The sequence below is a fragment of the Lissotriton vulgaris genome, chromosome 3_1 (genome assembly GCF_964263255.1).
Source record: "Lissotriton vulgaris chromosome 3_1, aLisVul1.2, whole genome shotgun sequence".
Lineage (NCBI taxonomy): Eukaryota > Metazoa > Chordata > Amphibia > Caudata > Salamandridae > Lissotriton > Lissotriton vulgaris.
Genome location: NC_141689.1, coordinates 1937865981 through 1937891150, shown reverse-complemented (window position 1 = coordinate 1937891150; position 25170 = coordinate 1937865981). Strand labels below are relative to the sequence as shown.

The 25170-nt window shown below is 47.3% G+C and overlaps 1 protein-coding gene and 1 pseudogene across 1 annotated transcript in view; both read left to right on the top strand.

Moving 5' to 3' along the window:
- LOC147728645 (serine/threonine-protein kinase Nek1-like) overlaps positions 1 to 25170 on the top strand; it is a 460469-nt gene that overhangs the window by 209777 nt on the left and 225522 nt on the right. Inside the window, exon 7 of the mRNA XM_086962422.1 lies at positions 19585 to 19682. Coding sequence (XP_086818548.1) covers positions 19585 to 19682 — 98 coding nt within the window. The remainder of the gene's footprint in view (positions 1 to 19584; positions 19683 to 25170) is intronic.
- On the top strand, positions 14205 to 14378 carry LOC147728646 (small nucleolar RNA U3; annotated as a pseudogene).

The following is a 25170-nucleotide window of genomic DNA, read 5'->3' as shown; positions in this document are numbered from 1 at the left end:
AGGCCTCCCAAAACTTTCAAGTTAGAGGTATGGCCTTCATCGTCCAAGCCCCCTGGTGCAATGAACTACGTAAACCCCACCACCCTTCAACAGCTGCCATACAACTGATTTAAATTGCACCCGATGGGAGGTCGTGTCCCTTTTTACCTCCCCAGAAGGAGTGGCATCACACCGGACCAATGTAGGCTTCAAATTATTCAGAATGATTTCTACCTTCTTTTTCAGTCCAACCCTCCCAACATGCATCCTATACCATATTACCTCCTGGCAGGCCACTTGTTCATACTTCGAGAAGAAGTTCAGGATCTCTGGTCCAAGGGAGTAATAGACAGGGCGCCTGCATCAGTCATCTATTCTGGTTACCACTGAACTTCCTTTTTTGGTGCAAGAGGTGGTAGGGGCCTCCACCATATATTCTATCTTAACTTTTTCGTCCAGGAGGACAAATTCAGAATGCTCACCCTTGCCCAGTATCCAGGAAACTGGATGGTGGTGTTGGATCTGCAGGGCTCCAATTTCCACACTCATTTCCTGCAGAGCCGCAGATGCTTCCTGTGCTCTCTGGTAGGCCACCATCTCGTTCAGTTCTTAGTGCTCCCAGTTGGCCATACCAGTGCACCTAGGGTGTTCACAAAAGTGATAACTGTAGTCGCTGCCCACCTGCGGATGTTGGGATCACAAATCTTCCTATACCTTGACAACTGGCTGCTGAAGATGGGCTTGCCTCTAACAGTCATAAACCACCTTCAGGCAAATGCCAACCTATTGACATTGTTTAGTTGTGCCATCAACGTGCCACTGTTACACTCGATTTCTTCACAACGGCTTCTGTTGATTGGCCCCATCCTCGTCACAGTGCTCTTTCTGGGCTTTGCTCCACCTCAATGAGTCCAGGACCTTTGGACTATGCCTGATGTTTCAGTCTTTTACCTGAAATCTAAGTGAGAGTGGCTCTGAGGCTTCTTGGCCTCTTGCATCCTGCTTGTGGACCACACCAGGCGTTAGATTCCAATCCAGGTGTCAGAGGAGACTGGAAAAGATTTCCAGTGGTGGCTGCTGGACCCCAGTTGGATTGGTGTCAGACCGCTCTAACTCCCCCATCCACAGTTAACAATTGTTGCAGATGCGTTCTTACTGGTTTAGGGCGGTCATCTGGGAGAGGTTGAGATCAGAAGACTCACGTCTCCTACGGAAGCTCATCTCCACATCAACGTTTTGTTGTTGCGGGCAATTTACTTGGCACTAAAAGTATTCCTCCACCAAGGGGGACAGGTGCCGGTTCTCATGGACAACACCTTCACCATGTGGTACTACTACAAACAGGGTGGAGTAAGGTTGTTCAGCCTTTGCCCAAGAGGCTTCCTGAAGTGGTTGAATCACCAGGGAATCTCTTGTCGCGTAACACTTTACAGGATCTTTATCCACCCGGGTGGTCAAACTCATCTGTCTTTATCTACTAGATCACAAATGGCTGCTGCACTCAGGGGTGGCAAGGGACATTTTCCAGCAATGGTGAGATCTCTGGCTTAATCTTTTTGCCACCATAGAGAACGTGCAGTCTAAGCATTGGGACACTAGAGTTTCCAATGCAGTTCTTCCTCAGAGGCACCTTTCACTTGATTTGGAGCTCTGGACTTCTGTATGCCTTTCTGCTTCTCCTGCTCATGGTTCTGAAGAACCTTATGAAGAAAGTCAGAAACAACTGGGCCCGAGTCCTCCTGGTGGCTCCGGATTGGGCAAGGAGAGTGTGGTACCCGGAACTTCTGGCCATGAACATTGTCCTCCAATCAGTTGCCTCTTTCGGAGAATCTCCTGTCGCAGCAGCAGGGCAGGGACCTGCATCTGAGCCTACAAAACTTCCTCCTCAATGCTCTTCAATGCATGGAGAGTGAACAGCGACAGTTGGTGTCTTTGGATCTTCCTCCCGAAATAGTTCGGGTCAACTTGTCAGCCAGACGTTCCTCTACCATGACCGTTTATGCAGGTCTCTTGAAGAAGTTTGCTGCTTGGTGTTCTTCCCTCAACAAACAACCTCTACAGGCATAGTTAGCTGCCATACTGTTATTCGGTATTTCTTTAGCGCAGCAGGGTGTTGCTGTTGCAACAGGTAAAGATTACTTATCAGCCCTTTTGGCCTTCTTGCGACGACCTGATTAGCCACTTCTCTTTCGATCACCTGCTGTGATGTGTATTTTGAAAGGGCTGATTCATAGGTTCCTACCAACACCATTTGAGATGCTGCAGTGAAACTTAAATGTGGTTCTCACTTTCCTCACATGTGCCCCCTTTAAACCAATGCACATGGGTTATGTCTGCTGCAACTGAAAACTACATTCTTCATAGCGATCATGCTGAGTTAATGCTTTAGTATCTATTCACAAGGTGAGGACTCTGCAATTAGAAGTATCCATCAGAAGAACAAGTTACTAACCTTCGGTATCGCTCCTTGTGGTGGATACTCTAACCGCAGATTTCTCACCAACCTGCCACCTCCCTTTTCTATGAAATGGTCTCTTTTTCCATACCTATAAATGTTTCTAGACCATGTTCTGGTGGAGTGCACAATCTAGAGATCTGCACACTGTCACATCTGATCAGTTATTGAGCTCCGTGTCCAAGGGCACGGACATAGTAAAGAAAGAAACTGCCACCTGCACAGGGTGAGGCTTTTGTAGCTCTGATATCACTTCTGGTGTGGGTCTACACCATCTGCTGGCACACTGGAACACAGCTGTGAAAACATCTGGATTCACTCTGGCACCTCTGGGTATTCACAACGTGAGTAATCTGTGGTACAGTAGCCACCAAATAGAGAGGTACCAATGGTAAGTAACTTGTTAATCGGTGCAGTCTTCTCATGCTAATAACCGGTTTAAAGTTTGGCTATCAGGCAGTATATTGAAAGAGTCTGTTTCAAATTTCCAGGCTTGTAGTAATCTTAACACTTTACCTAAGAATGTGCTGAATAAAGTGTTTCCCACTACTATGTTTGATTATTACAAACCGGTTGACAAACTGAATGATTTGTATTTTCTTTGTGATATGTTAATCCATGACCTGTTCTGTTTTTGTGGAAGTGTAATCTTTGGTTTAATGCTGGATCTTTCTTAATCAATCTCTCTATGCTAGGTTTACAACTTCAGAATTCTGTATCTACCCATCCGGAACGTCATTTACTCAATTCTATTTTGCCACCAGCAATTGTATTATTCAACATTTGTTCTAGTTACCTAATCTGACCACTGAGCCATTACATATAAGGGATGAGCTGTAGCCTCCCTACAAGTGATACAAAGTTTCTATTCCATACTGCAAAGTGGAAACAACTGATGGTAACTGTTTTTCAGGACAACGTAAATATGGAGTTACAGAATTGTCTAACTTAATTTTCTTCTGCTGACCAAGAAACTAACTTCTTTGTTTTCAATTTTGTCCTCACAACAGGATTAAGTTGGGTGGTGCCTTTATAATTAGACCTTCAAGCTCACCTGTTGCTTATGTTAATTTTTTCTAGTTTTCTTAAGAACGACACAATCTAAAATTGGAAACCCATAGTGCGGAAAGAAAACTGAGAAAAATTATGCACATTATGTAGCAAATGAAACAACAAAAGTCCACCCTGGTCTTAAAAGCAGCTAAAACATATAATATAATGCATTGCTCTGACCTTGAATATGGTTAAAGAACACTTTAAAAAAATGTCTGATTTCATTAATCTACAAAGCCTTCAGGATCCACTGACTACCTCTCGACCCCCTCACAAAAACTAAACAATCTTTTTTTTAATATTCTTGTTTTGGAAAAAGTTACATTGATTGCCCAATACATCTGAAAATTGTCCTTGTCTGATAGGACTTTTTGAATGAATGAATGAGTACATGCTTGTATAGCGCATGGCTACCCGAAGGCATCCCATCGCTTTAGACCAAAACACGTAATCACCGATCACTCAAATAGAAAGGTCTTCAACCGTTTCCTGAAGGCAAGATGGTTAGATTCCAGCCCGATACAGTCTGGGAGCTGGTTCCAAAATTTGGCTGCATGAAATAAAAAAACGTCGGCCACCCATACGTGTCCGTTTGACCCTGGGGACTATCAGCAGATTTTTGTGGTTAGATCTGAGAGATCGAGGGATCTGATGGTGAAGAAACATGGGGCGTAGAAGGGCCGGGCCATTGTCAATGGTTGACTTATGGACCATACACATGGCCTTGAACCAGACCCTTTCCTGCACCGGCAGCCAGTGTAGAGCTTGCAGTGCCGCCTTAGCAGAACTACGTTTAGGAACATTCATAAGTAGTCGGGCCGCACAGTTCTGAACAGACAGTAAGATTTTGATGGTACCTAGCTGTGCACCCAGATAGACCGCGATCGCATAGTCCAAACGGGATAAAATGAGTGTCTGGACAAGGATGCGTCTAGCCACGGGGGGAAGTAGTACCAGGTCCTTACTTCTAAGCAGACCATAACATGTAGCTGCAACCTTGCGTGCCTGTACTTGAAAACCCAGACTAGGGTCCAACCATACACCCAGGCTCTTATTTTGGTTTTTCGGGGAGGGAGAGGGGCCCAGGCACTCCGGCCACCAAGGGTCTAGCTTAATGGGGGCCTTGTACCCTAACAACATGATTTCGGTCTTTGACCCATTGAGCTTTAGGAAGGAGGAGTCCATCCATGCAAGAACCTTAGTAAGACAGGGGGATAGATTATTTATCCCTGTCTCAGCTACATCGGCGTGTGAGAGGGAAACAACCAACTGCGTATCATTGGCATAGGTGACCAACTGAACTCCCCAGGGGAGAACCACGTCAACCAGAGGCCTCATGTAGATGTGAAACATAGTGGGGCTCAATGAAGATCCCTGGGGAATGCCATATTGCAGGGGAATCTGTTTAGAGTTTGCTTCATCTCAAACACGGCGAAGGTTCTGTCAGCAAGAAAGGAATGGAGCCATTTAAGGGCAGTCCCTGTGACTCCTACCTCCCTCAAGCGCTGGATCATGAGCAGGTGATTGACCGTGTCGAAGGCTGCGCTGAGGTCCAACTGGACCACTGCGGCGCAGCCTCCTGCATCGACAATTTTTCTAGCTTCCTCGACCACTGCAACCAAGGCAGTCCCTGTGCCCTGCCTACTTCTAAAACCCGGTACAAAAGAGGGTGGTAATGGACGGAGCATCTGAACCAATCAAACACTCAGACCCAGTCAAAAGATCTGTGTTTAATCCATCACCGTTCTTTAGCCCACTCTGCCACCCCAGTTCAGACATGGCAGTCCCTGTGCCCTGCCTACTTCTAAAACCCGACTGGGTGGGATGCAAGGCTTCGTTGGTCTCAATGAACGATGATAATACAGAATTTACATATTTCTCCGCGATTTTACCCAGCCCCGGCAGCAAGGATATAGGGCGATAATTTTAACCAGTCTTCGGGGTCTAGACTGACTTTTTTTTAAAAGTGCTTTGACTCTAGCCTGCTTCCACAGTGGAGGAACCAAACCTGCTGCCAGTGAAGAGTTGATAACATCACTAATGACTGGGGAAACAGTCGCAGAGGCCAACTTAAGAACAGATGGGGGCGCAACATCTGAGGGGCAACCAGATTTAAGATTCCCAAGAAGTCTTTCTACTGTAGCTAAATCAAGCAAGGGAGAGGACTCCAACATAGCAGGCAATGCAGGGGTTGCGGATGGATAATTGATTTCTATAATGTGGAAAAATGAATAGATAGTTGCCACCTTAGAGGCAAAGAAATTAGCAAGCTCATCGCAGCGTTTCTGGGGGTCCAACGATTTGTTATGAGGGCTGGGGGGAGTGACCAAAGATTTAAAATTTTCCCTAGGGGAGTTGGCGGCAGCATCAATCTTACCTTGGTAATAAGAGGATTGTGCAGTTTTTATTTGGTTTTTATATGTCCGTACTGCCAGTCTGTATTTAGCTTTACTATCATCGGAAAAATCTTTTCTCCAACTTCTTTCAGATTGCTTGCAACTCTTCTTAAGCCGTTTTAATTTGCGTGAGTACCAGGGTTTTTTATTGGATCCAATGCGATGGCAAACCTCTGTTTTGGGAAGAGTAAGCTCAAGAGAGGCCTCTAACCAACTATTAAAAGATGAGTTGGCCGTTACAGGTTTGTCACAGAAGGGGGGCGGGGATTTAGTCAGGTTAGCTACCCAGTCATCTAGAGAAAGTCTAGACCAGATCCGGCTCAGCTTCCTCATTAATCTAACCTGATGATTTAACCGGCGACCACATAAATGATAGCCCACATAACCGATTTACCCCCTTCTCTAACGTCTGGAACCATCCCCATGTTAACATCCTTTGTTCCCTTGGCACGCAGGAAGTCGCCACGATTCTGGCTTCATCACTTACATCACGCTCTTCAGCTGACCCCTCCCCTGCTAATCTAGTCCAGGATGTGGGAGCTGCTATTGCTTAACCTTCTTTGTACATTGTTAAATAGCTCTATGCTCTATTATTTTGTCCCAGTAATAAGACACACCTATCACCATATATTTACTGGGGAAAAACACCTACATCCTTGGACTTCAGCAATTTTTAGACATATTTCCTTTATTCCTCAGATAGAGAAAATTAAGAAAATAATCTGACTTCTAAGCCCTGGTACCTTGTTAAAATATGCATTATGATCGACTTTGCTCTGGCACCCTGTTGGCCAGCTACTTCAAATGGACTGTGCCCTTGACCCTTAATGATGTGCAAATGGGGGTTGATGGTGGTGGGTGTGTTGATCTTCCTCAGTCTTTTGGCTGCCTTTGACTCCATTACCCATCATCTCCTCATTCAACAACAGCATTTCATTGTCAGATACTGGACTTGACACTCACATTCTGTACAGGGAGTTCTTGACCCTATGGTAAAGACAATCCCTTCCAGCAGCGATGACTTCAGACAGATAATTTAGTCCACATTGTCTGAAGCATGGCTCCAAAAAGAAACCGCAGATCTTGAGAGGAGAAAGCACTTCACACAAAAAACCTTAAATTTAGATATTTAAACGGCTGGTAGTAGAGAGCCAACAGACCAGAAGAAATAAAAAGAGAAATGACAGGTATAGAACTTAATAACACTCCAAGTAGGTCTAGCAAGAACAGACACAAAGAAATCCAGGAGTGTGAAGAACCCACTAGCAGACCCTTCATTTGCGTTTACAGTGCAAAAACTGGCAAAACAGAGAGTGAACATGTATAGGTACAGGAACAAGGAATTACATTTTGACCTAGGTGGAGAAATCTGCATGATGGATAAAAAGGGCCTTTACAAAAAATGCCAAGTCCCTGCCTAAGTCCCAGAGCGGACCTGCCAAGAAATGCAGATGTGCGAGCTCAGTGTCGACATGGTGCTCACACACAGCAGGAAACCATGCACACCTGTCTTCAACTCGTCATTTGGCTGTGGTTACGAGGTAAGCAACAGGCTCCCGTTGGACTCCCTGGCCTGCAACTAGCTTTTAAAGAGTTACAGACCGTGTACCTCATAACATATTTGTTACCCAGTTAAAGTACTAGATTGGCTTCTTTCCTTTCTGCCTAGTAGATATGAACAAGTTGCATTATCACAGTTCACTTGTGATGAAGCAGACAGAAATGCTGTCTCTCTTAATGGGCCACTGTTTCCGCTTTAGTTTATTTTAATGTTCATGCAACTATTTGCTAATCTGCTGCACACGCTATGAAGAAAGTTCTTGAAGAGTAACGGAGTACGTTGATCCTTGGGTCGGGTGGATTAGGGAGACGCCTGGTTGATCTTACGCTTAATTATTCTTTCGCTTTCGTAAGGTGTTTCAATCTCTGTTCCACAACCGGGTTCCGCACGCCAGCGTTCGTCTGGCGTCTCCCTAATCCACCCGACTCAAGAATCAACGTACTCTGTTACTAGACTATCGAATAAAGGTGAACAACGAGATGGAGGATCTCATGCCCTAGTGCCGTGTAGAAGACTAACAACCACGGAGCAATCGCCCTTTATAACAACGAGACAAACATCTTTTTAATGCCAATCTGAAAAAATCTGAATAAGGCCACCAAAGAGCGAGATTTAAAAAGACTATCAGACCTAATTAAAAACAAGGATGCAGCTACATAAAAACAGAAATAAACCCGAAGCTATATAAAATGGAAATGCAATAAGGATTTCCCTGTATGAGGCAACCATCCAGACCTAATTAAAAACAAGGATGCAATTACATAAAAACAGAAATAAACCCGAAGCTATATAAAATGGAAATGCAATAAGGATTTCCCTGTATGAGGCAACCATCCAGTGCCACACAATAGGAGAGACATATTTTCTAGTCTTGATAAAGATGGCACATTACTGAAAGAGTCCATCGAAATGCGTTGACGCCCATTATCGCACAATCGAACAGTCTAGATCACCCTAAGAACAACAAAACGTAGCAGGTCTAGGATTGAGCCTAAATGAGGGTTTTGATGTGCAAATCTTTATGACAAATTGTTGATGTCTATGTTTGTCTCTTCCCCCTTCAAATTGCATAACCTGTTTTAATTTAGGTGATTTTTTTAATTTGGATTAGTGATTACAGTATGAGAATTTGTTAACGTTTATATGAACTGTGACTGTGTTTTTCCTGTTTGAATTTTTTTTTATGAAATGACAATGTATTTTTATATGTCTTAAAAAGGCTTTGTTTTAATAAATTTCATATATTTTATATATAAAAATGTTTTCGTTCATGTTTATGCTTAATTAAGCTGTGTCCAATACCAGTATTTGGGCGTATTTTCTCAGTAACTCTACCAAGGGAAATTGCTTGATTTCACTGTTGAAAAGTACCCTATTCCCCTGGTGTGTTAAGTGGTCTCTCTCAATCCTTTTACGTCCGGTCTTAGCTGCCCTAGATATGGGAGACTGGATGGTAGCATTGGACTTGCAGGTCGCTTATTTTCACATCCCCGTCCTGCCAGCCCACCAGCGCTACCTGCAGTTCACAGTAGGCCATGAGCACTTTCAGTTTACTGTGCTCCCCTTCGGCCTTACCAGCGCCCCTCGGGTGTTCACGAAAGTGATGGCGGTGGTCGCAGCTCTTCAGCACAGATTAGGGGTGTCATTCTTCCCCTATCTCGACGACTGGTTGTTGAAGGCGGGCTCGCCCCAGACAGTCGTCAGCCACCTCCAGACTACGGCCGACCTCCTGCACCTGCTGGGGATCTCCATCAATGTCCCGAAGTCACACCTGTACCCCTCTCAGAGGCTCCTCTTCATCGGAGCGGTTCTAGACTCAGAGCAGTTTCGGGTTTATTTTCCCGAACAGTGGGTTCAGGATATTCAGGCTCTGATTCTGATCTTTCAGCCTTTATCCCGCGTCTCTGGGGCTGATGGCCTCCTGCATCCTTCTGGTGCATCATGCCAGGTGGCGGATGCGGGCTCCTCAGTGAGATCTGAAGTTTCAGTGGGCCCAGCATCAGGGCAACTTGTCCGACCATGTCTTGATCTCGGAGGGCACTGCAAGACAGTTGCAGTGGTGGCTCATGGACCGCGATTGGGTCAGCAGCAGATCCGGCTCCCTACCCCAACCGGAGCACGTAGTTGTGACGGACGCGTCCCTCCTGGGCTGGGGGGCCACATGGGAGAGGCGGAGATCAGAGGCTTCTGGTCTCTGGCGGAGTCCCAGCTCCACATCAACCGTCTGGAGCTGCGGGCGATCCAGCTTGCACTGAAAGCATTCCTCCCCTCTGTCCGGGGGGAGTGTAGTGCAGGTGTTCACGGACAACACCACCGCCATGTAGTACTCCCAACAAACAGGGCGGGGTGGGGTCGTGGACCCTGTGCCAGGAGGCTCTGCGCCTCTGGCAATGGCTGGAACATCAGGGCGTGACCCTGGTGGTTCAATACCTGGCAGGTTCCTTGAACACCAGGGCAGACGAACTCAGCCGTCGGTGCATGATGGATCACAAACTCTGACGTGGCGCAATGTCTCTTTCAGCAGTGGGGAGAGCCTTGGTTAGATCTATTCGCCACAGAAGAGAACGCGCAATGTCCTCAATTCAGCACATTGGAATTTCCAAGGCGGCACTCGCTCGGAGACGGTTTTTGTCGCGAGTGGAGCTGCGGTCTGTTTACGCCTTGCTGCCTATACCACTTCTGCCCAGAGTGCTGAAGAAGATCAGGCGCAACCGGGCCCAAGTCATCCTTGTGGCTCCTGACTAGGCACGAAGATACTGGTATCCCGAGCTACTTAGCATGTCAGTCGATCCCCCGATTCGTCTGCCTCTTCAGGAGGACCTTCTGTCGCAGCAGCAGGGGACAGTCCTCCACCCGAACCTGTCCAGCCTCCACCTCCATGCATGGAGATTGGGCGGCGACAGTTGAGGCCATTTGACTTGCCTCCTGAAGTCTGCGATGTGATTCTGGCAGCCAGGCGTCCCTCCACAAAATCGGTATGCGCCTGCAGGTGGAACAAATTTGTGGCATGGTGCACAGCAAAGGCCGTGGACCCACTCTCTGCCCCCCTTTCTGAGGTTCTCCTCTTTCTTCTTTCTCTTGCCTAGCAGGGCTCTGCTCTGGGCACTCTTAAGGGCTACCTCTCTGCCGTTTTCGCCTTCTTAAGGCTCCCTGATCAACCCAGTGTTAAATAGGCTCTTGAAGGGCATCACTCATATGTTTCCCCCTGTACCTTGCGTGATGCCTCAGTGGGACTTGAATCTTGTTCTGACTTATCTGATGTGCGCTCCCTTCGAGCCAGTTCATAACTGTCCTCTTCGTCTCCTCACTCTTAAGACTGCATTCCTGGTAGCCATCACCTCTGCCAGGAGAGTGAGTGAGCTCCAGTCTCTTTCTTCACAACCTCCTTTCCTTTCTGTCCATCCGTACAAAGTTGTGTTGCGGACGCGACCCTCTTTCCTGCCCAAGGTAGTAACAGCCTTCCACATCGGGCAGTCCATCACCTTGCCCACCTTCTTTTCACCTCCGCATCCCTCGAAAGAGGAAGAGAGGCTCCACCGTCTGGGCCCAAATCGTGCGCTCTCATACTACCTGGATCGCACACGCCAGTCCGGGTGGATGACCAAGTCTTTGTTGGTTACGTGGGCGCTAAGAAGGGACGGGCGGTGCTCAAACGGACCATTTCTCGATGGGTCGTTTGGGCATCAAGGCTTGTTATTCACTGGCTAAAAAGGAGCCTCCTGTGGGGCTGCGTGCCCATTCCACTCGGGCCACGGCGGATACTACTGCCCAGGGTCGGGGAGTCCCCTTGCAGGACATCTGTCAGGCAGCTACGTGGGCCTCGCTGCATACGTTCGCAAGACACTACTGCCTGGACAGCCAAGTCCGGCGATTATTAGTTCGCAGACCCACCAACGGGGTTGGGTTGGGTTGGGTTGGGTTGGGTTGGTATTGCTGGGGTATCTATTCTAAGGTAAGGAATCTAATACTAACCTGTTTCTTTCAGATGTACAAGTTACTTACCTTCGGTAACAATATATCTGTAAGAAACAGTAGTTAGTATTAGATTCCTTAACGCCCCACCCATCCCCCCGTTCTGCGAACTGATATCTAGGGTTAAGGTGATCCCTTTTCAGGGCCCTAGTTTCATGGCACCAGTGTTGGTTTTTAGCATGGTTCTGCGTTTCTGGCGCGGAATAGCTGTGAATAAGAACTGACATCTGCACGCGAGGGCGGCGTCTAAGTACCTTCGCAACGTCATCCCGGCGCCAATGACGCCGACTACAGACGCGAAGCCGCAGACGACGCCTAGCCACGCAAAATTTTCCGGATCCAGACTGACGCCTGGGAATATTCTAAGGTAAGGAATCTAATACTAACTACCAATGTTCCCTCTAATTCTTTTCCTCTGTGTGCGGCAGTGTAGGGTCTCTGTGCGATGCAGCCATGGCTATGTGCGCTAGCACCCAGACCGTGAATGTGTGCAGCACCAAATATCACTCCAAACTTTTACTTAATAGAAATCTGAAAAGATGGTGCATTTCCACATTGATAGTTTTTGTGGGAGGTCTTTCACGACGCGTGACCCCTAGTCGAATGCCATCGCCTTGTTAGGCTTGTAGATGTGAACTGGGGAAGAGTTCCTTTGTTCAGGGAGACTAAAGACATTGCCATACATATGGTCTGTGGTCCAACATTTTAAAATGTAAAGGTAGCTGGTTGCTACTCCTTTTGTTTCCACGCTTGCAACCGTGCCTGGTCGCTTCTCATGCACTAGCAATCAATGTGACTCTTTCGGCAGATTGACAGTTCATAATCTGGACGAAATATTCTGATTGAAAACGGTCTTCCTGCCCAGTCTTGTGGAACCTGCAGTTTTGTGAAGAGTTTTCCCAATTTTCCCTCGTGTAAAGCACTGCAGTAATGAAAATGAGTGCAAATAGCACTTTTCCTCTGAACATGTAAATGGCTTTCAGATAGGAACTGGAACATCTCGCAAAGATATTTTTGGATGAAACTTCCAGAAAAATCCCTGTTTTGGCTCGAGCATCAAAATCAAGGCAGTGAACAAGAATAGTTCCTAGGCCTCCTACAGTTTTGGCACAGTATGATGTGAAATCAGAGTGCAGGTGCGGCTTTGCTTCAACAGAGTAAGTGCTCTGGTGAGTCAGTCTGATCTGTAGTAAAACACACTCTTCGCGCAGTCTGACTATGCATAGCCATCTTAAAACGGTAATAGTGCTCATTTAGTGCAGTGCAGAAAACTGTGGTAGTAACGCTAGATTGTCTTTGCTGTGAGTTTACCAACTGGTTCTCTTAATTTTTCAATAAGTAAAAATGTGTTTGTTGCTGGGAGCCAAAGCATGAAACAAAACTATGGCTACGCTCTGTTTACCTGTGAACTTACTTTCACACTGTAGGACCCTCTCTGTTTCGGGAGCAGAGAGCAGTGTGTGTCAAGAAAAGGCTGGCTGAATGTGATTTTTTATTTTTTTATTTTTTTTTATTTATAAAGTTTTATATAGCGCGAACTTGATCCCGAAGGATATCAGAGCGCTTTACAATTTACAATCTAACATGGGGAATCTAATGGGCATTGAATCAACTAATACAAACATAACTGCTCAACTTGATAGATTTCATTAAAGTGACTAAATAATGGGCTGACGTAGATTAGAATAGTTTACAATACTGTAAAGCAGACCCTGGATGCTGCTTAGGATGGAAAAGCAGCAGTCTATATCTGGCTAAATAGAATTCAGCAAAGCTTGTCCTGATCTGTCCCATTAGCTTTCATATGAGACAGCAGGAACGTTAAGTAAAGTCAGATTCCAGATACTGCTGTCTTTGGAAAAATACACTAATGTATTTAGAAGTACGGCAGAAAAACTTTCACTTTGAAAAATTCTATGTAAAGGCGAGAAAATGACAAAGTAGCTTATTTATTAGATGATTCGGGGAAATGGACCCCTCATTTACCGAGGACAATATATGGAACACTTCTATGCACAAAAACCTGACGATAATTTGTCCTTCAAACTGTATTCACGAGTCTAACCAGATGTGCACAGATAACAAGCCAGTTTATCCACTCGTCAAACCGGTGCCTTAAATCTGAAAATCATTCCTGTTAGGATTTTCTTAGTGCGCCTCTGCTCGAGCCTTTGGTAGACCTAATTTAATCCTATGGAAGAGAAGTTATGCCCATGCGATGTGAATGAATAGATACATTCTCTTAAATGTTATCATTCACCTGATTTTATTAAATTACGTAATGTTTATTCAGAATTTACGGGTATTTCCCATACTACAGTCACTGAGCAAAGGTCAGCCAAACAACACGTGCAGCACTGAAAAGCCCACTCGTGCTCAACTGAGGAATACTTGTATGTGATGTCCAAGGTTTGTGCATCATTACACCAGCAGGAAATTGAGACATTCAAAGAACAACCCCCCCTTTCCGATGCAATGTTAGTTGTTTTAACCCTTTCTCGTAAAGGGAGTTGTGTGTCAATGCTGATGGCATTCTCACAGCAAAGTGGGATAGCAATATATTTCTATTATTTCGATTATGCAGATTTTTAAAGCAGTGAGTCACCCAGGATCTACTGGGAATGCTTTACTGCGAAGAATGCGTCTGCCTGTGCATCTTTAGATTGTTATTTTGTCGGGTTATACAGCCATATGCTTTTGTTGGAGTTGATGATGCCGAACTTTTTCTTACTGTATGTAAGAAGTGTTTTTACGTTTTTCTGTCCGTGTGAGCTGCAGTGGTTCATGTACGACTATAATATCAGGAATCGTTTCTATAGTTTTAAACTAAGAAATGTGTTCTAAAGTGTCGGATCTTCATTAGCAATTCCGAGCGTGAGTTGACAGTGTTGCATTTCTGCAGCTACTGTTTGTTATCGAAGATCGTTCGTGTCTCCCTTACAAGAGAGCTGGAGGAAGGAGACACAAAGGATCACAAGTAGCCCGCAGTTGTGCACATTAGGGAAAAACAAACGCTCAAACACGACGTGTGCTTTAACGCACGCTGTGTTTAACACTATGCGTTCCTTTTCTTACAGTGCACAGCTGCGGGGCTGATTGTGGTCCATTGAATTAGTATTCGCGTTAATTGCAGCGCTCGTGTGCGCTGCAATTAACGCGAATACTAATTCAAAGGACCACAATCAGCCCCGCAGCTGTGCACTGTAAGAATCTCGCGCCGCTCGCATTTTAAAAGCGGCGGCGCGAACGGTGTCACGGGAGTGCGCGCTTATGAAAGAACACTGCGCGCTTAGGGTGACTTCTGTGCGCGCGCGGCTTCTTGGGAACAGTGCTAACTACTGTTTCTTACAGATATATCGTTACCGATGGTAAATAACTTGTGCTTCAATAAAAGACTGCACTCTATTGGCCAAAGGCGTGCGCGTTGCTTCGCCCATGGCCTTTTGGTGTCTATTACGCGCTTGGTGCGCGTAATAGACACCAATAGGCCGTCACGTGGTTTCAATTATAATGCCCAGAACGGGCGCGTTAAGTGAAACCACATAGCTTGCACGCGCACGCACGTCTGTTTTACAAACGTGGCCTCAAGGAGAGAGGCTGCGCATTCATGTGTCACACTCTAACGGAAATCTCATTTCCAGGCACCCTTTCTCTCATAAACTTTCCTTTCTTGCTGATTGAGTGCTACAGCTAAACACAGAGGCCGCAAACAAAATAAAAGTTATGTTTTTTATTGTACACGTACCTAAATGTCATTTATTATTAAAAGTGCTTGCTGTTCTATTGTGTGCATATTTTCATATTTGCACACACGCACACATACAGTCCGCCTAGGAGTCCATAAATTCCGCAATAGTAATATTTATCATTCACAGCACTTAGAAGCAGAGGAGGCACAAGAAGTGCTATATAAAACAAGTGAAGTTGTTATTGTTATTTTCATTATTAGAAATCATTGCCAGCACAACAAATATGCAGACACATACAGTCCGTCTAGGAGTCCATAAATTGCGCTATTGTAATATCTATCATTCACAGCACTTAGAAGCAGAAAAGGCACAAGAAGTGCTATATAAAACAAGTGCAGTTGTTATTGTTATTTTCATTATCAAGGAGAAAGGCTGCGCATTCATGTAAATGTAAATGTAAATGTATTTGAGCTTATATAGCGCACAGCTACCCACAAAGGGTTTCCCGGCGCTTGCTTAGGGAACCCGTCCTGGTATTCCCCTGTGAGATAACCCCGGCAGGGTATCCACAAGGTGAAAGCCAGGCATCCCGCCGCGAGGGGCCGTTGTGGAGATTAAGCAAGCTATTGCCCAGAGTCGCAGAGTGTGAACCCGTGAGTAGAGAAGGCACCGGAGCGAGAATTATCGAGTCCGTGGAATTTTTGAGCCCAAGACCCACCGAGGCGGGGAATTGAACCCTGGTCCAGGGCCGATCTCAGCTTCCGGGTCTGCCGCCTCTAACCCCTGAGCCACACTTCTCACATGTGTCACACTCTTACAAAGAGGGATGGGAGATAAAAGGAGGCCGTCGCCATGAGTGCTTCTTACCTCTCCACTACTGCCCCGCTACCCTGCCCCCGATCCTGCCGGCTTCCAGAACGCCTTAAGGCTTCTTTCAAAGAGCCCTGGACAGGTCCATTGTGAACCCGTGTCTGTAGCGAGCCGAGCGCTCCCAGCAACAACACCAGCTCTAGGCAGCAGGGGACGCGCCTCATCCCGCACAGGTAGCTCAGGAGGTGGAGCGCCTGCTGCAGAGATCTGTGTTTACCATGGAGGCCTGGGGGAGGGGCTGGGAGGGCATTGGCCAGCATACCTAATAGCCGCCTTTCCGACTCCCACCTCGCATAAATTCGTATTGTTTTTTTAAAAATGCCTTTTATCTAAGCACTGAGCACCAATGCGATTTCTGGCGTTCGCCGAATATAAGAATATTCAGCCAGATTCATCAATCTCCCGTTTTGCGAGGCCCTAATAGCGAATTATAGCGATTCGCTATTAAGGACTCGCAAAATGGGATTCATGTAGGATTAGCAAAATTTATTGCGATTCCTACTGATTCCTTATTTGCGATTAGCAAATTGCTAATCGCAAATGAGGAAAAACTCCCCATTCATTCCTATGGGCCAAAAGGCCCATAGGAATGAATGGGGAGTATTCCTTATTTGCAATTAGCAATTTGCTAATTGCAAATAAGATTGCGATTTGAAGGGTCCCAGGGGTGTCCAGAGGACACCCTGTAGCACCCCTCAAATGCACATTTGAACAGGTGTTGCGCACACACATGTCCAGAGGACATGTGTGTGTGTAACATGCAAAAGTAAAAAATGCACAAAAGTGCTTTTTACTCGTTTTTCGCAATTTACCACGAAGTCAGATTTCGTGGTAAATTGCGACCAAATATTGCGAATTCGCAATTTCAAATAGGGTGATGAATTGCATTTAAGGAATCTCTATTAGAGATTCCTTAAATCCAATTCCCCGCAAATATGCGATTTCGCAAATAGCGATTTTTGCATTTGGGATGATGAATCCCAAATGCAAAAATCGCACTCGCAAACGGCTAGATTCTCAGAATCTGGCCATTTGCGAGCGCAATTCAGGTTGATGAATATGGCTGATTATTTCAAACTATAAGATTTGATTTCAGACAAGGAGCGCAGGCCACTGAAATCCCCTCGTTTCCAGGCAACCTTTCTCTCATCAACTTTCCTTTCTTGCTGAGTGAGTGCTAAAGCTAAACACAGAGGCCGCGAACAGAATAAAAGTTATGTTTTTATTGTACATTTACCTAAATGTCATTTATTATTAAAAGTGCTTGCTGTTCTACCGTGTGCATATTTTCATATTTGCACACACGCACACATACAGTCCGGCTAGGAGTCCGTAAATTGCGCAATAGTAATATCTATCATTCACAGCACTTAGAACCAGAGGAGGCACACGAAGCTCTATATAAAACAAGTGGAGTTGGTATTGTTATTTTCATTATTAGAATTCATTGCCAGCACAACAAATTAGCAGCTCTGCCTTTTAGGACACGTTAGTTCAACTAATTACTTTTGTTTAAGTTTACTCTTTATATCAATCACCACAAGATCTCTAGTTCTTGTTTTGTGGAGCTCAAACATGTCATGGCCACTTCAGGGGATTTTGCATTACAGTTATGGAATGGATTTACATGCTAATTTAAAGAAAGTCTCATAAATGAAAACAGAAACTTCTTGAATCAGATCTTTGATGTGAGGTCAAGATAGGTGTCCAATTCAGAGCTTTTGGATAGAGGCATAGCAAAGTATATGGGCCTTAAACTAGCAATTGATTGCCCGTTATGCCACAGGCATGTATTGCAACTTTGTTGTTTTCCTAAAATATGTTATTTTATGGGACAAGGTTATTAACCTTCTGCCCAAACCCCAGCCTGTTGTACCAAACCCAGCAAATAATAGTCCAAAAATAATCTCGGGTCAAAACCAGCAAGTAAACAAATCTCTACCTCTCTCTCTCTTTCTCTCTCTCTCTCTACCACTCTACCCCTCTCTACCTCCTTCTACCTCTCTCTCTCTACCTCTCTATCCCTTTCTACCTCTCTATCCCTTTCTACCTCCCTCTACCTCTCTCTCTCTACCTCTGTCTATCTCTTACTCTACCTCTCTATCTCTCTCTACCTCTCAACCTCAATATCTACCTCTCTCTACCTCTTATCTCTACCTCTACCTCTCTCCCTCTTTCTACCTCTACTTCTCTACCTCTCTCTACCTCTCTACACATCTCTACCTATCTCTACCACTCTACCTTTACCTCTCTCTCTCTACCTCACTCTCTACCTCTCTTTCTACCTCTCTACACCTCTCTCTCTACCTCTCTCCCTCTACACCTCTCTCTCTATCTCTCTCCCTCTCCCTCTCTCTCTCTACCTCTCTCTCTACCTCTCTACCTCTACCTCTCCCTACTCCTCTACACCTCTCTACCTCTACCTCTCCCTACCTCTCTACACCTCTCTCTATCTACCGCTCTATCTCTCGCACTATCTCTCGCTGTCTCTACCTCTCTCGCTCTGCCTCCCTCTCTACTTCTCTACCTCTCTACCCCTCTACCTCTCTCTATCTACCTCTCTACCTCTCTCTCTATCTCTCTCTCTACCTCTCTCCCTCTGCCTCTCTCTCTCTCTGCCCCTCTCTCTCTCTCCCTCTCTCTCGGCCTCTCTCTCTCTACCTTTCTATTTCTACCTCTCTACCGCTCTCTACCGCTCTCTTTACCTCTCACCCTGCCTCTCTCTCTCTATATCTCTCTCTACCTCTCTCTATCTCCTTCACCTCTCTCTCCCTCTCACTACCTCTACCTCTCTCCCTCTCTCTACCTCTACTTCTCTACCTCTCTCTACCTCGACCTCTCTTGACCTCTCGCTCTACCTCTCTCTAGACCTCTCTCTACACCTCTCTACCTCTACCTCTCTACCACTCTATCTCAACCTCTCTACCACTCTATCTCAACCTCTCTCTATCTCTCTTCCTCTCTCTCTACCCCTCCCTCTCTACTCCTCTCTCTAGCTCTCTCTACCCCTCTCTCTCTAACTCTCTCTCTACCTCTCTCTCTCTCTACCTCTCTCTCTCTCTACCTCTCTCTACTTCTCTCTACTTCTCTCTCTCAACCCCTCTCTCTCTCTACCGCTCTCTCTCTACCTCTCTACACCTCTCTACCTCTCTACACCTCTCTACCTCTCTCTTTTTACCTCTCTCTCTACAGCTCAAACTTTAATAATGCGAGACCTATTGCATTGCAAATGCTTGGTTGCTTTGTCTGTAAGTTGTTTCTCTTCATCCCACCTCTTGACACCCTGAAATATTTTGCAGATTTGTGCTTCACAGAGAATGCTCACCAAAGAAAGTAGCTGTGGCTGTGCTCTAGAACACCCTTTCCAATCTTCATCTCTAACTGATCTGTTTTCGGAAAACAACTATAAATGTGGCTTTAGCCTTAGTAGTCTTTTATATTATTCAACTCTCTTCAGTAAATGTTTGGCTCGCCATATTGCAGGAAGTCTCGGTTTCAGTGTGATCTACTAATTACTTTTACATAGTATAACTCTTGTGTGATACATATATTTTGAAAATATGTTTTTCTCCTTGTTAAGGTTCTCATGTTTTTGTTATTTCGTAATAGCCCAACAGATGGTTCTATCCATGTAGAAGATGAACAGAAAAAAGATGCTGAAGATGAAGCCATTCAAAATGATCAAGGGCAGCATGAAGCAGCAACAGGTCTGTGGGTTTTCACAATTCATTCTACCACCACCACTACTTTTGCTTCCAAATCTACCCATCTTCATTCTGTTAATTGGTGTCTTCTGTTTTCAATAGAAGAAGAAATATCAGAGGATGTAATTTGTTGTCCTTTCTTTTTAACCCAGTCAGAGAACTTTAGGGTGTTTTTCCTTGCTGCGATCCTCTACAGAGGTTCAATTATGGTCATAGACAGTTTAAACCACTTATCTGAAAGAGACACATTAGTGATAGATTCCTTACCTTAGAATATCCCCAGGTGTCAGACTGGATCTGGAAAGTTTTGCTTAGCAGTACCCCTGCACGTCAGTAGGTGGCGTCCTGCGGCTCCGCGTCCGTCGCTGGCGTCGTATGCACAGAGACTACTAAGGCGCCACCCATGCGTGCTGACGTTCGTTCTTTCTTTTTCTGCACCAGCATGCGCAAATCTGAGAGAGAGGGGTACTCCTGTTAAATAAATTTGACTTATTTATGAGACTTGTCCCTTGTTTTTGTCAAGAGTTCGACTTTTGGTGCAGTAGGGATGCCCGGGTTTACGTCCTCTTGGGACTGCCGTTGGACCATGTTGGTAACGGACTCGCTCAACGTGTGTCTCTTCTGCTTGGGGAACGCCATCTCCCCTAGATGTGCCCCGATTGTTGGGCCATGGCGCAGAAAACTTGTGGGAGCATTCGCGGAACTTGTTGGAGACCCGGCACTCAGTACCGTGCTGCTCAAGGTCCTGCTCACTTGGGAGGTCGAAGGATCGCTGGCGGAGCCGACTCATTGTTTATTGGAATCAGGGACAGGTAAGTCCAAGCGCCGTTTAAGGTCGGAGGAGCGGCATCGCTCTTTGTCTACCCCTCACCGGTCGCGGGACTCGGTGGAGGGGGTGGGTGGCTCCCTCGCGGCCCTTTGGGGCCTCCATTGTTGCGTGTGGCTACCTGCATTTTAGGGACCCTCCGTGCCTCCGGAAGAAGTACAGGTACTTCTAGCGCCTTTGGGCCCCGCGGACCCCTTGGGTCGTTCTGCCCCCGTGCCGGCGCCTTTGGCCCCGGTTACGCCAGCAAGATACCCTGTGGTGCCGTTGGCTTTGGCATCGTTGCCACTGCCGTTGGCTCCAGACTCGGCACAGCCGTTGGATCTGGCCTCGGCGCTGCCGTTGGTTCCGGCCTCGGCGCTGCCGTTGGCTCCGGCCTCGGCGCTGCTGTTGGCTCCGGCCTCGGCGCCACCGTTGGCTCCGGCCTCTGCGCCGCCGTTGGCTCCGGTCTCGGTACCGCTGTTGGCTCTGGCCTCGGCGCCGCCGTTGGCTCCGACCTCGGTGCAGGCTCCGGCCTTGGCACAGCCGATGGCTCCGGCCTTGGCGTAGCCGTTGGCTGCAGCCGTGGCACTGCCGTTGGCCTCGGCGCAGCAGTTGGCTACGGCCTCGGTGCTGCCTTCGGATCCAGTATCGGCCTTGGCGCCACCTTCTGATCCAGCCTCGGCACCATGGGCATCGAGCCTGCCTTGTCCTGCCTCCAATTCCTATTCCTGACCGATGGGGTGTACTAGGAGGGGTCTGAGGACCTTCTTGCAGCTCGCTTTGGTGGTGATCTAAACTAGATTGACAATATGGAGAATCCCAGCAAGCTGGAATTATCTCCACACCCTGATACACTGTCCCCCTCCTGCGTAGCTACGGAGGTGGTGGGTTAATTTTGTGATAAGGCGTAGGGGAGGCTCTTAACCTCAAATTCCCTACAGTGCCTCTCCGGGCAAATATCCTCACTGCAGTGCTTCATAGACAGAGCAATTTGTATGACAGCTGTTGGGTTCCAGGACTAGCGGACAGATCAGTCCACCGCCACCCCTCCCACCGCAGCCTCATGACCTTCCTAGTCTGCTGTTTCAGCCCGCTGTTTCGGGCCCACCACACGCCAGTGGGCGGCGGGATTCTCCATCACCTCCCCCACTGGTGCGCCATCACTTTGGACTGGTGGGTTCTGTGAACAGTCCGAAGGGGCTACTCCTCCCCTTCGAGGCTACTTCTCCTGCTATGCCACATCCGTACCACCGCATGTCGGGAGATCACTTAACGCCTTGCAAACAGGAAGTTGCGGCACCCTTGGACTGGAGAGCATCAAGCGCGTTTTACACCTTCGGAACGTCCATCGTTTCCTAGACCCGTAAGACTGGATAGTAGCGTTGCACTTGCAGGAAGCCTACTTTCACGTCCTGCCAGCCCATCGGCGTTACCTGCGGTTCACGGTTGGCCACAAGCACTTTCAGTTCACTGGGCTCCCCTTTGGGCCTTAACAGCGCCCCTTGGGTAAAGTGATGGTGGTGGTCGCGGCTCGTCTGCGCAGATCAGGGGTGTCGGTCTTCCTCTACCTCAGCGACTGGTTGTTGAAGGCGGGCTCGCCACCAGACAGTTGTCACCCACCTTCAGACTACGGCCGACCTCCTGCATTTGCTGGGGTTCTCCATCAACGTGCAGAAGTCGCACCTGAGTCCCTCTCAGAAGTTCCCCTTCATCAGAGCGATTCAGGATTCGATGCGGTTTTAGGTTTTCCACCCGAGCAGCGAGTCCGGGATATTCAGGCTATGATTCCGATCTTTCAGCCTCTTATTCCGGGTTCCAGTCAGGATTACCCTCTGGCTCTTGGGCCTGAAGGCCTCCTGCATGTGTAACATGCGAGGTGGCATATGCGGGCTCTGCAGTAGGACCTGAAGTTCCAGTGGGCACAGCATCAGGGCAACTTGTCCGATCATGTCCAGATCTCGGAAGGCACTGCACGACAATTGCAGTGGTGGCTCACGAATCGTGATTGGGTCAATGGCAGATCCCTCTCCCTTCCCCAACAGGAGCACACAGTGGTGACGGATGCGTCCCTCCTGGGATGGGGTGGTCACTTGGGAGTGGCGGAGATCAGAGGCCTCTGGTCTCCGGCGGAGTCCCGGCTCCATATCAACTTTTTGGAGCTTCGGCTTATCCGACTTGCACTGAAAGCATTCCTTCCCTCGAACCCCAGTTAAAGTTAACTCGAGCCTCAGCATCACAAAATGGATGGACAAAGGGTTTCCTGCCTTGGGAGGTGCTAGCATCACCCCAGACAGGATTTTGTGTATTGGGTAGGACAGGCCTGAAAGGAATGAGACATGCCTGGGGCACACAAGGTGTCCCTGTGCATACACCGGTTCAAACCAGTTGCTGGGGCACTCCAGCCCCAGCTCTGGCGCGAAACCAGACAAAGGATAGGGGTTGTAACCACCCCCCTTCCTGGTCCCACCCATAGGAGGGACCTAGTCATAGTACAGCCCCCTTTAGGAGGATAAAGGTAGGAGCTGGTCCCATTTCAAATTAAATTAATCCTGACTTGAAACTTTACAAGAAGAAACTCTGGACTTCGACGTTCTGCTCCATAGAAGACTGAAGAAATCTCCCTTGTGGCCAAGGAGTGACCACCCTTCACAAGCAGGCACCATCAAGCATTCCAGCGGTTCACTTTGTCGTCTTCCCTGGTGGATCCAGACTTCAGAGCCCGAGGAGACCCGGACCTCCAGACCTCTCCGACCTCAACTCACATCTGCAGCACAGCTGAGATCCGTGGGTGCGACGAGACACGTGGGACCGGCCATCTTGAAGAAACTGCACTTCGCTTCCAGCACGACTTCAGAGGCATCCTCGACGAAGTGCTTTGGGGATTGAGAAGCCCCAGCCCCGAGCAGCTCCTGCACAGAAGATCAGCCCTCCAGCAACCACAAGATCTACGTGGGGCCCTTTTGCTTGATTGCTGCTCGACGCGTTGTCTGGTCACTTGCCGGCTGGCTAGTGACCAGACTAGCTGGCTAGCTTCCCTGCAAAGGAGAAGCACCCCGGACCCTCCTGGTCCGCACCAGACCCCTTTTCCACTCACCGCGTGGGTTGCCTTTGCCAAGGCCTGTTGATGCCGAATCCAGAACCAACACCGCCGACAGCGAGAGCCTGCGTGGGACAGCTCATGTCTCCATCCTGGTCGTCGAAGACACCTCCTGGTCCACGTGGCTGCAGAGTCAAGCGTTCACTCTTCACCTGATCGCGACGACAGCATCTGGTTCCTTCCTGGTTCCACACCTGTCACTGGCTAGTGACTGTGAACATTGTCCCCTCTGCTTTCAAGTCTTCATCTTCCTTGATCCACCCTTGGATCACTCCGAACAGCTTCCTCCTGGTCGCCTGCAGCATCTTTCCTCAAGACTCCATAGACTTCAACGCGGAAACCCGACACACTTTGACACCTATGCACCTGCAGCCCGTGGGTGAGGTAACAAGAGCATTTCGGTGCTCAAGGGTAGATTGCTCTCCTAGTGTCCAGATTTCCAGTCGTTTTAGTCCTAGCTAGTCGGAACTGTCTATTACTTACCTTTTCGTAATTTGTACTGTCCATTGACTTTGTTACACATCTCGCGTGTGAGTTCACACTCTGCACACGCGTCCCGTGGGCCTCCTATTACTTACCTAATGTTAGGGTAGTGTAGTCCCAGTGATCCTACAGCCTCTGGACAGCTCCATTCCTTCTATCGATTTCCTTATACCACTTGTTTAGTATATGGTTTGTTGCGCCCCTAGGGCAACATTGTAATTTGTGCACCTTATCGTATTTTTCTTAAGAGTCTTGTCATGTGCTTAGACCTCTGATCTCATAAAGAGTTCAGAGGTGTTTGTTACCAATAAATGTCTTGTTTATTTTCATACCAACCTGTGTGGTGTCCTTTCTCTTGGTATTCAAGGGGTTATATGTGGTCAAACAGCTGGCTTCACATGCCAAAAGAGTTTAGCCTAAGACTGCTTTGTCCAGGCTACCATTAGGATAGCTGGTCTATAAGGTTGACTTACAACCAATCACCATAAGAGTTGTTTGGACTGATACAAGGTGATCACTAGAACTAGTGAGCATCATATATCAGGCCAACTTCTCACAGTGGGGAGAACCTTGGTTAGATCTATTTGCCACCGAAGAGAACGCGCATTGTCATCACTTCTTTCATTTGCGGAAAATCCACAAAATTGCCCGCTTTCTCACCACAGAAGACCTTACCCTGACCTTACTGGTTTTGGTAATCTCCAGAATAGATTACGCCAACTCTCTCTATGTTGGTATTCCTGCCTACCAGCTGAATCGATTGCAGCTGGTCCAGAACCAGGCTGCTCGGCTAATCTTCTGCCAGCCTAGGCATCAGCATGTCCGCCCCCTGTTAAAGACACTTCACTAGCTCCCTGTAGCCAAGCGTTGTAATTTTAAATTAATTAAACAACAGGGGGTGGTGATGGACAGAGTTTCTGAATAAAGCAGAATACTCTCACCCAGTCAAGAGATCAGGGCTTAATCCAACACCGTTTTTTAGCTCACTGCACCATCCCATCTCAGATACTGGCAATATGCAAATTAGTCTGTCCCTGGCCCAGTGCATCATGGGAACAGGGCAGACCAAACTACCAAGCCAATTCTTTCACTGGGAAGGAAACAAG